The 15,863-nt window shown below is 43.4% G+C and overlaps 1 protein-coding gene across 5 annotated transcripts in view; it reads right to left on the reverse strand.

Moving 5' to 3' along the window:
* LOC115128309 (protein argonaute-4) overlaps positions 1-15,863 on the reverse strand; it is a 36,428-nt gene that overhangs the window by 14,463 nt on the left and 6,102 nt on the right. For 3 of the 5 annotated variants that reach the window (XM_029658038.2, XM_029658039.2, XM_029658037.2), the window contains 6 exons: positions 14,791-14,969; positions 7,882-8,018; positions 7,643-7,795; positions 6,498-6,585; positions 6,078-6,225; positions 5,587-5,706 (listed from right to left, as the gene is read on the reverse strand). In XM_029658038.2, the coding sequence (XP_029513898.1) occupies positions 5,587-5,706; positions 6,078-6,225; positions 6,498-6,585; positions 7,643-7,795; positions 7,882-8,018; positions 14,791-14,969 (825 nt within the window). The remainder of the gene's footprint in view (positions 1-5,586; positions 5,707-6,077; positions 6,226-6,497; positions 6,586-7,642; positions 7,796-7,881; positions 8,019-14,790; positions 14,970-15,863) is intronic. The other 2 variants (XM_065017690.1, XM_029658042.2) reach the window with 1 other exon arrangement.

Consider the following 15,863-nt stretch of genomic DNA (forward strand, 5'->3'; position numbering starts at 1 on the left):
GGGACGAAGAGGGAGAGAGGTTGGTGTGAAAAGGAGGAAAAGGAGTTAGAGGCAAGCAGAGAACACATGGATTTCCTGCTAGTGTCTAGAACATTTGCAACCCATTCCAGGAAGCTAGGCGTATGTCGCACGTCACAGGAAACGCATTTGAACAACAAAAAAAAGTTTACATTTTTTGGGGCAAGAATTCCTTCTGGACAATGTAAACTTTCATGTGCCTTAATAACAAACGTGTACCATCTGTAAATACGAACAAAACATGCGTTTAAAAAATGACAAGTCTAGTTAGTTTAGCCCTGGAAAAAGTCAGGGAACCTTCCCACTAGCCAAGATTGGCTGATAGAACGGATGGGCCGAGAGATTCGTTCGGAATGGTCTACCATTAGCACGCGTCCGTCTATAACAAGAGCTGCTCATTATGTGTAGATAATCCTTTCTACCGCGGCATTTAAGAAATCATGAACTGCAAAAACAAACAAAAGTGTTGCTACCTGTTATGGCTGCTGTCCCTGTACAGGGACCAACATCAGGGGAAATGTCAGAGTGACAACTAAAAATACAATTTCGTAACATTAAACATTCTTGAAAATGCAAGTGTCTTACACCCTTCAAAAGATTAGAATCTTGGTAATCAAACTACGTTTTCCAATTTAAAATATCTATTACAGAGAACAAATCCCATGCATTTGTTTGAGAAGAGAAATCAAGAACAATTTGCAATGAAATGTGTGATGAAATGTGTAAGGTACACATTGGCTATAGTGTGTGTATGTATGTGTACGACCCATAACCTGTGTGTTTGGTGGTTTGTTTGTGTATGTGTGTGTGTTATATATATTCCATTTTTTATTCAAATGGATTGGAGTAAAATGGCCTCTGTGCCACATGGCCACTGAGCCTGATACTCCTCACCATTACCATATGAAATACCCATTGGGGTGAAGGCAGGCTCACATCAGTTGAATGGAACAGAACTTCACCTTAGTGACTGTTCCCTCTGCTCTATACAATACATATCTGTTTATTTTATATGATGATAAAGGGCTCATACAATACAAATATCTTTTTATGTTTTCTTTCACAGTGATAGCGACTGACTGGGAGGCCCCGGTGCCCATCCCCCACTGAAGCGGGTTCATCCAGCCAGACTCCTGCTGTCTCCGGCTCCACACCTACCCCGCCCGGCCATCTAGAGGTGTGAAGACAGGAACAAAGAAGCGGAGGAAGGGAAGTGAGGAACCTGCTGGCAGAGAGGTAGAGGGGCAATGGCACTCTGTGCTGGAGAAGGATGTGGAGCCACATCCCCCAATATTCTGACCAAAAAGGCCACCAGGACCTCAGCTCGACATGCCCCATGCAACTTTTTCAGTTGTTTTTCACCCCAGCAGTTGTTGATTCCCTGGTGTGTAATACTAACAAGTATGGGGCTAGGAAGCAAGCAGGAAAGAAAGAGGCATGGAAGCCCATTTCCATGTCAGACCTTTTCTGCTACTTTTCACTGGTAATTTACATGGGGCTGGTGAAGTTAAAAACCCTAAAGGATTACTGGAAAACAGCCACAATATCACCTGCCTTTCCCCCCCCCCACTGTCATGTCCTCTACAAGGTTTTTAAATATCTCACGGGCGCTTCACATCAGTGACCCAGAAGTTGATGAGGAGAATGACAGGAGGAGAGGCACCGCAAAGTCAAACCTCTCTACCCCAGCATGGTTGAAGCCTGCAAGATCCATTTTCAGCCCGCCCAGAACTTGTCCATAGATGAGAGGATGGTAGCCTCAAAGGCCAGAATTGGCCTAAAACAATACATGCGTAACAAACCAACTAAGTGGGGTTACAAGCTGTTTGTTTTGGCTGATTCTGTGTGTGCATACACATGCACATTTTTTGTCTATGAGGGGAAGAACACGTGTGCGACTGGTAAAGGACTTCGCTATGACTAATGGAGTTTTTGGATTTTCAACTGCTGGGGAAGGGCTACAAACTCTTTGTGGACAACTTCTACACAAGCCCTATCCTGTTTGCAGACCTGAGGAAGCTGGAGGTGTGGGCTTGTGGCACCATTCGGACAAACAGAGTGGGCTTTCCAAAGACCAAGGTAAATGACATGAGGGCTGAGCGGGGTACCATGCGATGGATCCGTGAAGATGGCCTGCTGTTTGTGAAGTGGATGGACACCAGAGAGGTGGTGATGTGCTCCACAAGTCCTTCAGTGGCGATCACGTCGTCAGGCGTGTGAAGGACGCTACTGGGGCATGGACCACCAAAAATGTCCCCATTCCTGCAGCCATCAAGGACTACAACAAGAGCATGGGAGGTGCAGACTTGTCCGACGCTCTTATAGGGTACTACAATATTCTACATAAGACAAAGAAATGGTACAAATGGTTACCATTTCATTGACATTGCTGTGGTGAATTCCTTCATCCTCCAGAAGGAAATGGCCAAGAGCTGTGGACAGCCCCCCATCTCACAGCTAGTCTTCAGGGAGCTGCTCATCCAGGAGCTTGCTGGCTACAGCAAGTCCACTGAATCACATTCTGAATCACATTCTGCCGCCTCTACCTCTGCCGCCACTCCTGCCTCCAGTGGTGTTCATATGCCACAGTTCATTACTGCAGGCATGACTGTACCTCAGGGCCAAAAGGGCAAAGCATGGAGGAGTCGTTGTGTTCTTTGTCACATGAAGTCCCCCATCACCTGCACCAGTTGTTCAGTTTGCCTCTGCTTTACAGCAGAAAGAGACTGCTATGGGACATGGCACAGGCAGATTGTGTAGAGGGCTTCAGTTGTTCAGTTTGCCTCTGCTTTACAGCAGAAAGAGACTGCTATGGGACATGGCACAGGCAGATTGTGTAGAGGGCTTCAGTTGTTCAGTTTGCCTCTGCTTTACAGCAGAAAGAGACTGCTATGGGACATGGCACAGGCAGATTGTGTAGAGGGCTTCTGAACGGTCAGTTTGCCTCTGCTTTACAGCAGAAAGAGACTGCTATGGGACATGGCACAGGCAGATTGTGTAGAGGGCTTCTGAACGGTCAGTTTGCCTCTGCTTTACAGCAGAAAGAGACTGCTATGGGACATGGCACAGGCAGATTGTGTAGAGGGCTTCTGAACGGTCTACCACTGGTTTTTTTAAATATATTTTTTCTAATATTTTTTAAAACATTTTTATAAAAAATGTTGTGTGTTAGAATTGCATTTTGATAAGTTGTATATAGTTATAGGTCATTTCACCAATTCAGCCACTTGGGTACATTTGCTAAATGTCATGTAGCTCACCCATTCCTGAAGTTATCAGTCTGACACTTTGCACACCTACAGTTGCCCTCTTGTGTTACCCATCAAAATTATCTCCAGCATCCTATCTGACTGTGTGGCTATTCTAGTACCTATGAAAGATGATGCTACAACAATAAAAAACAGAAAACGTATGCTCTTTCTTTCTCTTTTCTTCCACCAGATCTACTGTGTTATATTCTCCTACATTCAATTAACATTTCCACAAACTTCAGAATGTTGCCATTCAAATGACACCAAGAATATGCATATCCTTGCCTCTGGGGCAGAGCTACAGGTAGTTAGATTAGGGTATGTCTTCAGGCGGAAATTGAGAACAAAAAGGTTGCCATAACATTAGTGCTAATCAATATAGAGTGCACACAATGTGTTTTGTGCGTGGAAGTGCTTAGTAACGGAGTCTCAAAACAACACGTCCTGACCAAACATCCACAGCATGACAGTAAACCCAGGGAGTTCTTTCAGAACAGTGCACAACGCTTCGACAGTGGGGAGAAAAAATGATAAGCAGAATTAAGGGAGTACTATCGCTCAGTAGTAGTAGTAGATGTGAGTTTCTCTTTCAAAACAATCCCCTTGTACACAGCTAATAGCTAGCTAACGTTAGTATAGTAGCTAACTAACTTGTTTTGGCGAAGTAAAACCCTAAGTAACTGTACAGCTGAAGATGGAAAAACTCTGGCCTACTTCCTGTTGAAAACAAGTCTAGGTTGGAACTAATCATTTTTATTCTGGAATCAACTGATTGAAGCAAGATGCTTTGGAGGCAAAAAGCATCTACAGCAGTTGGGTTGCTCATCTACAGCAGGAAGCAGTTCCCTGCCTGACTGAGAAAGCAGTAGATGTTCTGGTCCTCAACTCTGGTGTACTTAAAAAATAAAAACAAGTACAGAAACGCTCAATGCCGAGGATTACCTCAGGGTTGCACTGTCCAGAATTTAGCCCAGAATAAACATACTTGTTGAAAACTTCAACCAGCCACACACACACACCTCTCATTAGAACGGTGTGTTTTCTCTGTGTGATGTGATCAATCAGTTTATTCCAGTTCAAAATAAAACATTTATTGTATTTTAACAGCAACAGTTCCAACTTAGACTTTTTTTAACAATACTTTCTACAGTAATGTGTTATCTGTACTGTTACTTAGCGTTGCACTATCAAAAACTGAGCAGCAACCGTTTCAACCTAGACAGATAAACATGAATTGCTATTTATTTCACTTGTTATTTGTTTGTCTGTTGCATTTGTTTTAGGCATAAGGGCAATTACATGTAGGGATATTTATGTGTAGTTGCATGTTGTTTTCATATGCTTGGGTCCCAGGAAAAACACAGAATTTCGAATTTGGGTCCCAGGCTGAACAAGTTTAAGAACCCCTGGTCTAAACAAAAGACGCCACTACGCAGGTAACGATTTCACTGTACCTTTTACACCTTCTGTATCCTGTGCATGTGACAAATCGACTTTATTTGATATAGTGTGTTTACCAGAGATGGTAATGTTAACATGACCTGCACCAAAGACCGATTAGGATGTAGGCCAAGGACTAGATTGTGTATTTCTACTACTAATTTCACCCCTTTAAGTCTTTATCTTTGGTTGTTTACTACACTAACTTACTCTGTTTAGCACACGGCCTAACACGTGAATCCTGAAAGAGATGGGAAAGGCTAAGAATTAAGAGGGTGTGAACGATGCTGAATGGGTGTAGACAAAGAAGAGCTCTCCAGTAGGTTTACCAAAACTTTCACATGCCATTTTCTCAAAAGTGGGGTTACAAGTATAGTGTATGATATACCATTTTCTAGCTCAAGAGTCTCTACTTTTATCCAATGTAAAAAATAATGTAAAAAGTTACTACAAAAAGACCGAATCAAGATGGTGGGTCACATTTTTAGTCGTGAATCAATCATTTAGAGTTTTACCTCAAATCGACTGTCACAAATACCAGTAATGGCTCAATCAATTCATAAAGCCCTTTTTACACAAACAGTTACTTTACACTAACCCAGCCTCAATGATTTGGGGGGAAATGTAATATTCAGAGTAGAGAAACCATATGACGCCAGGCAAGAGATATGTGTACAGAGGTTGGCGTTTCAAGACTGGGGACCATTTCTGGACAACCACACACCTTTAGAAAACAGTAACACTGACATGGAAAAACACTCAAGACCCAACAGGGCATTTTCCTTGCAAAAAACCTCCCGGCTGCCTCAGACTACAGCTCTCCACTTCCTGTGTTGCAGTTCACATGTGCGCCACTGAGGGAGTAGTAATGACTCACCAGTCGGCTGATCTCTTCCTGCCTGTCGGGTGCAGAACGTGCTGTAGCTTTGATCATGGTGGAGGTCTGGTTGTCTGTCAGCTTCTTGATGCAGCGCTGCCCGGCCACAATGTTACAAACCTGTATGCGGACAGAGAATAGTTAGTTACTGAATAACGCCGTATTCAAGTAATGGAGAAACATGAAAAAGGATTGTTTCTTATGGGACAGGTACTCTCGTTTCCGTCCATTTGGTGCCTAATGAACTGCAGTAAACTGGAAACTAAAGTCTGGCCATGCCTACGTCCCAAACCCTTCCTTTTTTTTCCCAACAATGCATAGGTGCACAGAGTGCATCAGTGAGGCCTTCGGGCAATTTCGTCAAAGCCACGAACGCTTGGAAGACCACCGTGAGAGAAACTTGCAGCGATATCTTGAGTGCACTCTATACATACAGTAGGAGTTAATTTGTAGAGTGTGTGTGTGTGTGTGTCTTTTAGAGCCACTCTTACCTCCAGGGGTAGGTAGGTGTGCTTCTGTTCCTGCCCCACTTGTAGGCAGGGCAGGTGGGGGTATTTCAGCTGTAGGCTGTACTTCTGCTTGAAGTACTGAGCCACGGTACACTCCATGGCCTGGCCATTCTCCAGCTGTAAGGGGAACCTGAGCAACAGGCAGACAAGGACATAATACATACCAACAGATCGTATTAATAAACCAAAACAGAAAAATAAAAAGGAAAGAGCAATGCATCTCGTCATGGGTTTTCTGCGTCAAGAGATAGAGACGGTTTGTATTTTAGCATGGGCTGATAGAAATTTTTTAAATAATAATAATAATAAAATCAGAAGAGAAAAGTCACGTAGGACAGCTAGGGCCGCAGGGACATGTGAAAGCCTCTAACTGGAATGTGTAGCGACGAGTGCAGCACTTACGTTTGGTGGCTGGCGGGGCGGCGAGTGACATTGCACACGCGATACTTCCTCTTCATCTGACCACAGTGGGTGACCTCAACTTTCAGACCTGGGAGCGAAAAACATACGCATAGAAACACCCAGAAGAGCACATCAAAATACGGCCACAGACGAAGACGGGGGAGATATAACGAGTGGAGTTTGAAGAGAGACATTTAAGCATCATTGACATTGAAAATGTAGACAGTTGGCGAGTCACTCCATCTGACTGTCAAAATGGCCTAACGCGTACTTACTATTGCTGTGCATAACTCAAACCCATTCACAGCAATGCATGGTACAACAAAAGTTACAGTAAGTTAGAGTCAAGCACGCATATCTTACGTTAGGATTCAGCCCACAGTGCAGATTATGGGTGTACATCGCAGATGGGTGTCAAATCCATCTCAATTCATATCCATTGAAAGTTATAAAAAGAGTTATAAAAGGGTCATTTATTTTCAGTAAAGATTCTTCACAATTCTTAAGCTTCCTGAATTGAAATGGACTTGACACACGACCCTGAGGTACACTACAATTGTCTGGGTGGGTGGATGCTGTCTAATAAAGGTGTGGTTCACCTCCGAAATGTCACCCTTCCCCTATGTAGTGCACTACTTTTGACCAGGACCCATAAGTAGTGCATTATATAGTGAATAGACTGCTTGGTTGCTTAGCAACAAAACCGATGCGTGCACAACTATGGGGCAAAACAGACGGGGGTTGGCTTAGACTGTTGACAACATGTAAACTAGATTTAGTCTCCCAATATTTATTGAAAACAAACTTACATTTGCACAATGAGCACTTGTCTCAAATACATCGTTACAGTTGTTGAATAGCTAGCGAAATTTTGCCATATTTGCATAGACGTGACATCAGTCAAAACAAGACATTGTATCAAGAGAAATATAAAACTAGCTGAAACGAGACACCTACGATACCCCACATGGCAGCTTCTTGTCATTGTTGCTAGCCATCTGGCCATCCAGAATCACAACACAGAGCCTTCTGCCCCATTGAAGCGTGCGCATAGTTTGTGTGACGTTGTCAGCGAACACGTCTATAGGGTGCCATTTCAGATGCAGACTTGGTGTGTAGAAACACGGTAAAAACATTGGTCTGACCTGCAGGTCCCCACCCACCTCGGATCTCCTTGGTGAACTTGACGCGTTGGGAGTCGGTGAGTGGCTTGGTCTGCTCGTTGATGTTCTGGATGTCGAGCACCTCGCACATGAACTCAATCACGGGCTGGGCACGGTAGAAAGCAGTGGCGGAGACTGTGGGGGGGGTGAAACCATCAATATATGTTAAAGCACACAGCCTGGGATTTTCTTTGAGTCAATGTATTGACTACTGCTCTTACCATCGATGTTGAGCATCATGTTCCACATGGCAGGACGGACCGACTGATGGAAGCCGAACCACACCTCCCTCCCGCCGCCCAGGGGGTGGTAGTAGCCCTCCGGAGGGGAGAAGAAGGAGCGCCCCACTGGGGTGTACCTGGAAACAGCCACATGGACAGTCCGTTAGGAGCTAAATAAATAAATGCCGGACAAGCTTATTCTGTGAGAGATCTTTATGACACAACGTAATTTCCCTCTGGGAAAAAAAAAAAATACATCTCCTAAATAAGGTCTCACTTTTGTTCTTATGGAATAACTCAATAGGCAGAGTTACTCGTTTGGTCATTTTGTATGGTAACAGGCCATAGAGTTATTCACGGTCTATATAGGCAAAGCCATTTGATATAGGATACCAAGCAGTAACAATGCCATGAACAACAACTGATAGTATGATAAAAGAGATGTTATGAGGCCATGTTATAAAAGCCATGGGGGTCATGACATTTTGTCAACCGGTCATGCAAGACAAGACTGTCGATCTCACGGTAATTGACCCGTTAATTAACAGACATGTTTAATATCTCCAAGCCTACAAGCCGCTGAGGCGCCGCCTTTGGAACATCTACATAAAAAAAAAAAAAAAAGTTGAATAAATCAATTACACACAATCGCAATCCTTTATTTACACTGAACAAAAATATAAATGCAGCATGCAACAATTTAAGATTGATTTTCGTTATATGAACTGTAACGCAGTACAGTCAGTTGAAAATCATTCATTAGGCCCTAATCTATGGATTTCACATGACTGGGAATACAGATATGAATCTGTTGGCGTGGATCAGAAAAGCATTCCATATCTGATGAGACCACCATTTGCCTCATGCAGTGTGACATCTCCTTCGCATAGAGTTGATCAGGCTGTTGATTGTGGCCCTGTGGCATGGTTGTCCCACTCCTCTTCAATGGCTGTGTGAAGTTGCTAGATATCAGCGGGAACGTGAACATGCTGTTGAGCACGTCGATCCAGAGCATCCCGAACATGCTCAATGGGTGACATGTCTGGTGAGTATGCAGGCCATGGAAGAACGGGGACATTTTCAGCTTCCAGGAATTCTGTAAATATCCTTGCGACATGGGGCCGTGCATTATCATGCTGGAACATGAGGTGATGGCGGCGGATGAATGGCACGACAATGGGCCTCAGGATCTGGTCACGGTATCTCTGTGCATTCAAATTGCCATTGATGGAATGCAATTCTGTTTGTTGTCCGTGGCTTATGCCTGCCCATACCATAACCCCACCGCCTCCATGGGGTACTGATCAATGTTGACATGAGCAAACTGCTCACCCACACGATGCCATCTGCCCGGTACAGTTGAAACCGGTATTCATCTGTGAAAAGCACACTTCTCCCGCGTGCCAGTGGCCATTGAAGGGGAGCATTTGCCCACTGAAGACGGTTACAAGGCTGAACTACAGTCAAGACCCTGGTGAGGACTACAAGCTTGCAGATGAGTTTCCCTGACGGTTTCTGACCATTTGTGCAGAAATTCTTCAGTTGTGCAAACCCACAGTTTCATCAGCTGTCCGGGTGGCTTGTCTCAGACGACGCAGCAGGTGAAGAAGCCGGATGTAGAGGTCCTGGACTGGCGTGGTTACAAGTGGTCTGCTGTTGTGAGGCCGGTTGATGAAATGCCAAATTCTCTAAAACAACATTGGAGACTGCTTATGGGAGAGAAATTAACACTAAATTGTCTTGCAACAGTACTGGTGGACATTCCTACAGTCAGTATGCCAATTGCACAATCCCTCAAAACATCTGTGACATTGTCTAGTGTGGCATAACTGCACATTTTAAAGGGGCCTTCTATTTTCCCCCAGCACAAGGAGAACCTGTGTAATGATCCTGCTGCTTAATCAGCTTCTTGATATGCCACACCTGTCAGTTGGACAGAGTATCTTGGCAAAGGAGAAATGCTCACAAACAGGGATGTAAACAAATGTGCACAACATCTTAGAGAAATAACCTTTGTATGTGACTGGAACATTTCTGGGATCTTATTTCAGCTCATGAAACACTGGACAAACACATCGCATGTTGCGTTTATATTTTTGTTCTGTATATTTTAGGCAGGTCAAAAGAAACATGATTTGAAGAAAAATGTATTTCAGATGAACAGAAGGAGTTGCTATCTGGCTATGCGCCATGCCTTCTTTGGCTGTAGGCTTGTTAATTTAGCAGACAAGATATGCTTAAGTCCCGTGCCATTATCTTGTGATTTTATAAGAATATAACTGAACTGAATAAAATAGGAAGGAACGCTTTTAACCATTCCGGAGCGAGTGTGCATATCAAGTGGCTATGTTGAGCATAAAAGTGATAATTTGAAACAGGTCCTATACACTAGATTTAGAGTTATTTGTCAACTTTAATTATGAATGATAGAAATCAGAAGATATGGGCAGCATGATGCAATGATAGGCTATTGATGACTTGAGCAAGTACCAAAACAGCTTGCCCAACGCATCACCGGGGGCAAACTACCTGCCCTCCAGGACACCTACGGCACCCGATGTCACAGGAAGGCCAAAAAGAGCATCAAGGACAACCACCCAAGCCACTGCCTGTTCACCCCACTATCATCCAGAAAGTGAGGCCAGTAGAGGTGCATCAAAGCTGGGACCGAGAGACTAAAAAACAGCTTCTATCTCAAGGCCATCACACTTTTAAATAGCCATCACTACCACATAAGAGGCTACTGCCCTATATACAGACTAGAAATCACTGGCCACTTTAATAAATGGAACACTAGGCACTTTAATGTTTACATATTTTGCTTTACTCGTCTCATATGAATCATTTGTATTCTATTCTACTGGATTTTAGTCTACGCCGCTCCAACACTGCTCGTCCAAATATTTACACATTCTTAATTCCATTCCTTTACGTTTGTGTGGGATGTGAAAGTGTTCGATATGGCTTGTTCGATATTACTGCACTGATGGAGCTGGAATAACATCGCAATAACATCTGCTAAACACATGTACGTGACCAATCAAATGTGATTTCATGTCATCCGTATGCACTGGAACGGAGGCCACATCCCCACCGGTTTGTTTATCACTCATGTGAGGGTAGGCTACTCCGGTTATTTCACTCTCTCACTGCAAAGGTCATATTCCACCCAAACTCCGTGTGCCATGGGCTCTCCAATCCTGTTCCTGCAGCTACCCAGTACATACTTTGGGAAACCAAGTGAAATCTGTTGTGGAAAATGAATAGTAACCCGTTTACAGAAGGAAACCGGTTTCATTAAACGGTTGACAGCCCCTCTCGATGCGCGCTCGAGAAAGCAATGCGGGAGAGAGGGGAGGAGATTGAAATGCACAGTGGTGAGATATTCTGTTGCTAAAGGGAATGGGTCAGTCAATGAATTATGCAAATATAAAAATGCCCTATTAGTAAGCTATTCAAAAATAAAATACAAAGTCACTAATTGTAGGGCAACTCTGAATGTATTTTGGCGTACAGGCTAGACCAATTATGTACCCAAGACATTTTTGTAAGTTTTCCTGCCCTGCGTAATATATAACACTGTATGTTGTTTAAAAAGCACAATCATTTTAATTGGTGTGTGTGTTTACTTACTCTCTCTCACACACACACACACACACACACACACACACACACACATAAAAGTCCTGTTTTCAAGACCTGGTCTTTCAAAGATATTTGGATTTTTACAAATTAACTTCACAGATCTTCATTGTAAAGGGTTTAAACAGTGGTTTCCCATGCTTGTTCAATGAACCATAATCAATTAATGAACATGCACCTGTGGAATAGTCGTTAAGACACTAACAGCTTACAGACAGTAGGCAATTAAAGTCACAGTTATGAAAACTTAGGCCACTAAAGAGGACTTTCTACTGACTCTGAAAAACACAAAAAGAAAGACGCCCAGGGTCACTGCTCATCTGCGTGAACGTGCCTTAGGCTTGCTGCAAGGAGGCATGAGGACTGCAAATGTGGCCAGGGCAATAAATTGCAATGTCCGTACTGTGAGACGCCTAAGACAGCACTACAGGGAGACAGGACGGACAGCTGATCGTCCTCGCAGTGGCAGACCACGTGTAACAACACCTGCACAGGATCAGTACATCTGAACATCACACATACGGGACAGGTACAGGATGGCAACAACAACTGCCTGTTGTAAGTAGAGATCGACTGATTAAATCGGAATGGACGATTAATTAGGGCCAATTTCAAGTTCATAACAATGGGTATTGTGGCCAAATACATTGCACTCCAGGAGGAGACTACATGGCGGGCTGACTACCTGTTATGCGAGTGCAGCAAGGAGCCAAGGTAAGGTGTTAGCTAGCATTAAACTTCTCTTATAAAAAGCAATCAATCATAATATAATCACTAGTTAACTACACATGGTTGATGACATTACCAGTTTTTCTAACTTGTCCTGCGTTGCATATAATAGATACCTGTTAATTTATCATTGAATCATAGCCTACTTCTCCAAACGGGTGGTTTAACAAGCGCATTCGGGGGGGAAAAAAACTACTTCGTTGCACCAATGTGTACAGAACCATGAAAATCAATGCCTTTCTTAAAATCAATAAACAAGTATATATTTTTAAAACATTTAGTTAATGTTGCCTGCTAACATGAATTTCTGTTAACTAGGGAAATTGTGTAACTTCTCTTGCGTTCTGTGCAAGCAGAGTCAGGGTATATGCAACAGTTTGGGCCACCTGGCTCGTTGCGAACTGTGTGAAGAACATTTCTTCCTAACAAAGACCGTAATTAATTTGCCAGAATTGTACATAATTATGACATAACATTGAAGATTGTGCAAAGTAACAGCAATATTTAAACTTAGGGATGCCACCAGTTAAATAAAATATGGAACGGTTCCATATTTCACTGAAAGAATAAAACGATTGGTTTTCGAAATGATAGTTTCCGGATTTGACCATATTAATGACCGAAGGCTCGTAAATCTGTGTGTTATTATGTTATAATTAAGTCTATGATTTGATAGAGCAGTCTGACTGAGCAGTGGTAGGCAGCAGCAGGCTCGTAAGCATTCATTCAAACAGCACTTTACTGTGTTTGCCAGCAGCTCTTCGCTGTGCTTCAAGCATTGCGCTGTTTATGACTTCAAGCCTATCGACTCCCGAGATTAGGCTGGCAATACTAAAATACCTATTAGAACATCCAATCGTGAAAGGTATATGAAATACAAATGGTAGAGAGAAATAGTCCTATAATAACTACAACCTAAAACTTCTTAGCTGGGAATATTGAAGACTCGTGTTAAAAGGAACCACCAGCTTTCATATGTTCTGAGCAAGGAACTTAAACGTTAGCTTTTTTACATGGCATATATTGCACTTTTACTTTCTTCTCCAACACTTTGTATTTGCATTATTTAAACCAAATTGAACAGGTTTCATTATTTATTTGAGACTAAATTGATTATTGATGTATTATATTAAGTTAAAATAAGTGTTCATTCAGTATTGTTGTAATTATCATTTTTACAAGAAACAAATCAAAAGAAAATTCAAAAAAAAAAAAGGCAGATTAATCGGTATCTGCTTTTTTTGGTCCTCCAATAATCGGTATCGGCGTTGAAAAATCATAATCGGTCGACCTCTAGTTGTAAGGCAGGTCCTCACCAGACATCACTGGCAACAACATAACATCGCCTATGGGCACAAACCCACAGTCGCTGGACCAGACAGGACTGTGCTCTTCATTGACGAGACTGTGTTTTGTCTCATGGTCAGATTCACGTTTATCGTCAAAGGAATGACCGTTACACCGAGGCCTGTACTCTGGAACGGGATTGATGTGGAGGGTCTGTAATGGTCTGGGGTGGTGTGTCACAGCATCGTCGGACTGAGCTTGTTGTCATTGTAGGCAATCTCAATACTGTGTGTTACAGGGAAGACATCCTCCTCCCTCATGTGGTACCTTTCCTGCAGGCTCATTCTGACATGACCCTCCAGCATGACAATGCCACCAACCGTACTGCTCGTTCGGTGCCATGGCCAGAGAAGAGCCCGGATCTCAATCCCATTGAGCACGTCTGGGACCTGTTGGATCGGAGGGTGAGGGCTAGGGCCATTCCCCCCCCCCCGAAATGTCTGGGAATTTGCACATGCCTTGGTGGAAGAGTGGGGTAACATCTCACAGCAAGAACAGGCAAATCTGGTGCAGTCCATGAGGAGGAGATGCTGCAGTACTTAATGCAGCTGGTGTCCACACCAGATACTGACTTAATTTTGATTTTGACCCCCCCCCCTTTGTTCAGGGACACATTATTCCATTTCAATTAGTCACGTCTGTGGAACTAGTTCAGTTTATGTCTCAGTTGTTGAATCTTGTTATGTTCCTACAAATATTTACACATGTTAAGTTTGCTGAAAATAAACACAGTTGACAGTGAGAGGACGTTTATTTTAATGCTGAGTATATATATATGGACAGTGTTTTCTAAGGTGGTGATTAATTTAAAACATCCATACACATATTAGAGCTTGTGTATAAACACAATACTGTTTTGATGTGGTTTATGTTATTTTCGATTTCATTTGCATTGATGTCAGTGGTCAGAGGGACAAGGAGTAAGTACCAGGCCATTAGCGACCTGATGATCATTAGCGAATTACTACCAACGCATGTCCAGAATGCATAAGAGGAGAATAGCGTGACTCAACGCTCACGTTGAATTTTACTGCAGCCATGACTGCCAGTAACACGGCCACCGCAACAGCCCTACTAATGACTAACCTTAAATTAAGACAAAACACATTATTGTGTTCATATTTCTTTTCTCACATTATAGCCAATTTTGACTCTGTAGCTTGGCAAATGTATAGCGTAAGCCATGTTTACCTCATGGAAGGCAGGTGGCGGGTGATGACATCCAGGGCCTGAACAGAGTCCTCGGGGACCTCGTTGTGGCCTGACAGGGCCTCCAGGAGCATCTGCAGGCTCACCACTGACACCCACTGCAGAGACACCTTGAACATCTGGTCCTTACCCTCCCCCGGCAGAGTTACTTCCAGATCCACCTAGACAGGGCAGGGTGTTAGGAAATGGTTGAAAAGCAAGGAAAGCCAAAAATAAACACATTTGTGACACGCTTCGAACCACACTGAGTGTACAAAACATGAAGAACACTTGCTCTTTCCATAACAGACTGACCAGGTGCATCCAGGTGAAAGCTATGATCCCTTATTGATGTCACTTCAAAATCAGTGTAGCTGAAGAGACAGGTTAAAGGATTTTTAAGCCTTGCGAGAAATTACCTATGAATTGTATATTTACAGTGCATTCGGAAAGTATTCAGACCCCTTGACTTTCCCCACATTGTTACATTAACGCCTTATTCCAAAATGGGATTACATTTTCTTCTTTCCTAATCTACACAATACCTCATAATGACAAAGCAAAACATGTTTGCAGATCCTCTAAAGCTGTCAGGTTGGATGGAGAGCATCGCTGCATAGCTATTTTCAGGTCTCCAGAGATGTTTGAGCAGGTTCAAGTTCGGGCTCTGGCTGGGCCACTCCACGATATTGATACTTGTGCCGAAGCCACTCCCGTGTTGTCTTGACTGTGTGCTTAGGGTCGCTGTCCTGTTGGAAGGTGAACCGTCGCCCCAATCTGAGGTCCTGAGCGCGCTCTGGAGCAGGTTTTCATTACTTTGCTCCGTTCATCTTTCCCTTGATCCTGACTAGTCTCCCAGTCGCTGAAAAACATCCCCACAGCATGATGCCACCGCCAGGTTCCCTCCAGACGTGACACTTGGCATTCAGGCCAAAGAGCTCAATCTTGGTTTCATCAGAGCAGAAAATCTTGGTCTGAGAGTCTTTAGGTGCCTTTTGGCAAACTCCAAGCGGGCTGTCATGTGCCATTTGCTGAGGAGTGGCTTCCGTCTGGCCACTCTACCATAAATGCCTGAT

This window comes from Oncorhynchus nerka, linkage group LG4 (assembly GCF_034236695.1).
Source record: "Oncorhynchus nerka isolate Pitt River linkage group LG4, Oner_Uvic_2.0, whole genome shotgun sequence".
Taxonomy (NCBI): Eukaryota; Metazoa; Chordata; class Actinopteri; order Salmoniformes; family Salmonidae; genus Oncorhynchus; species Oncorhynchus nerka.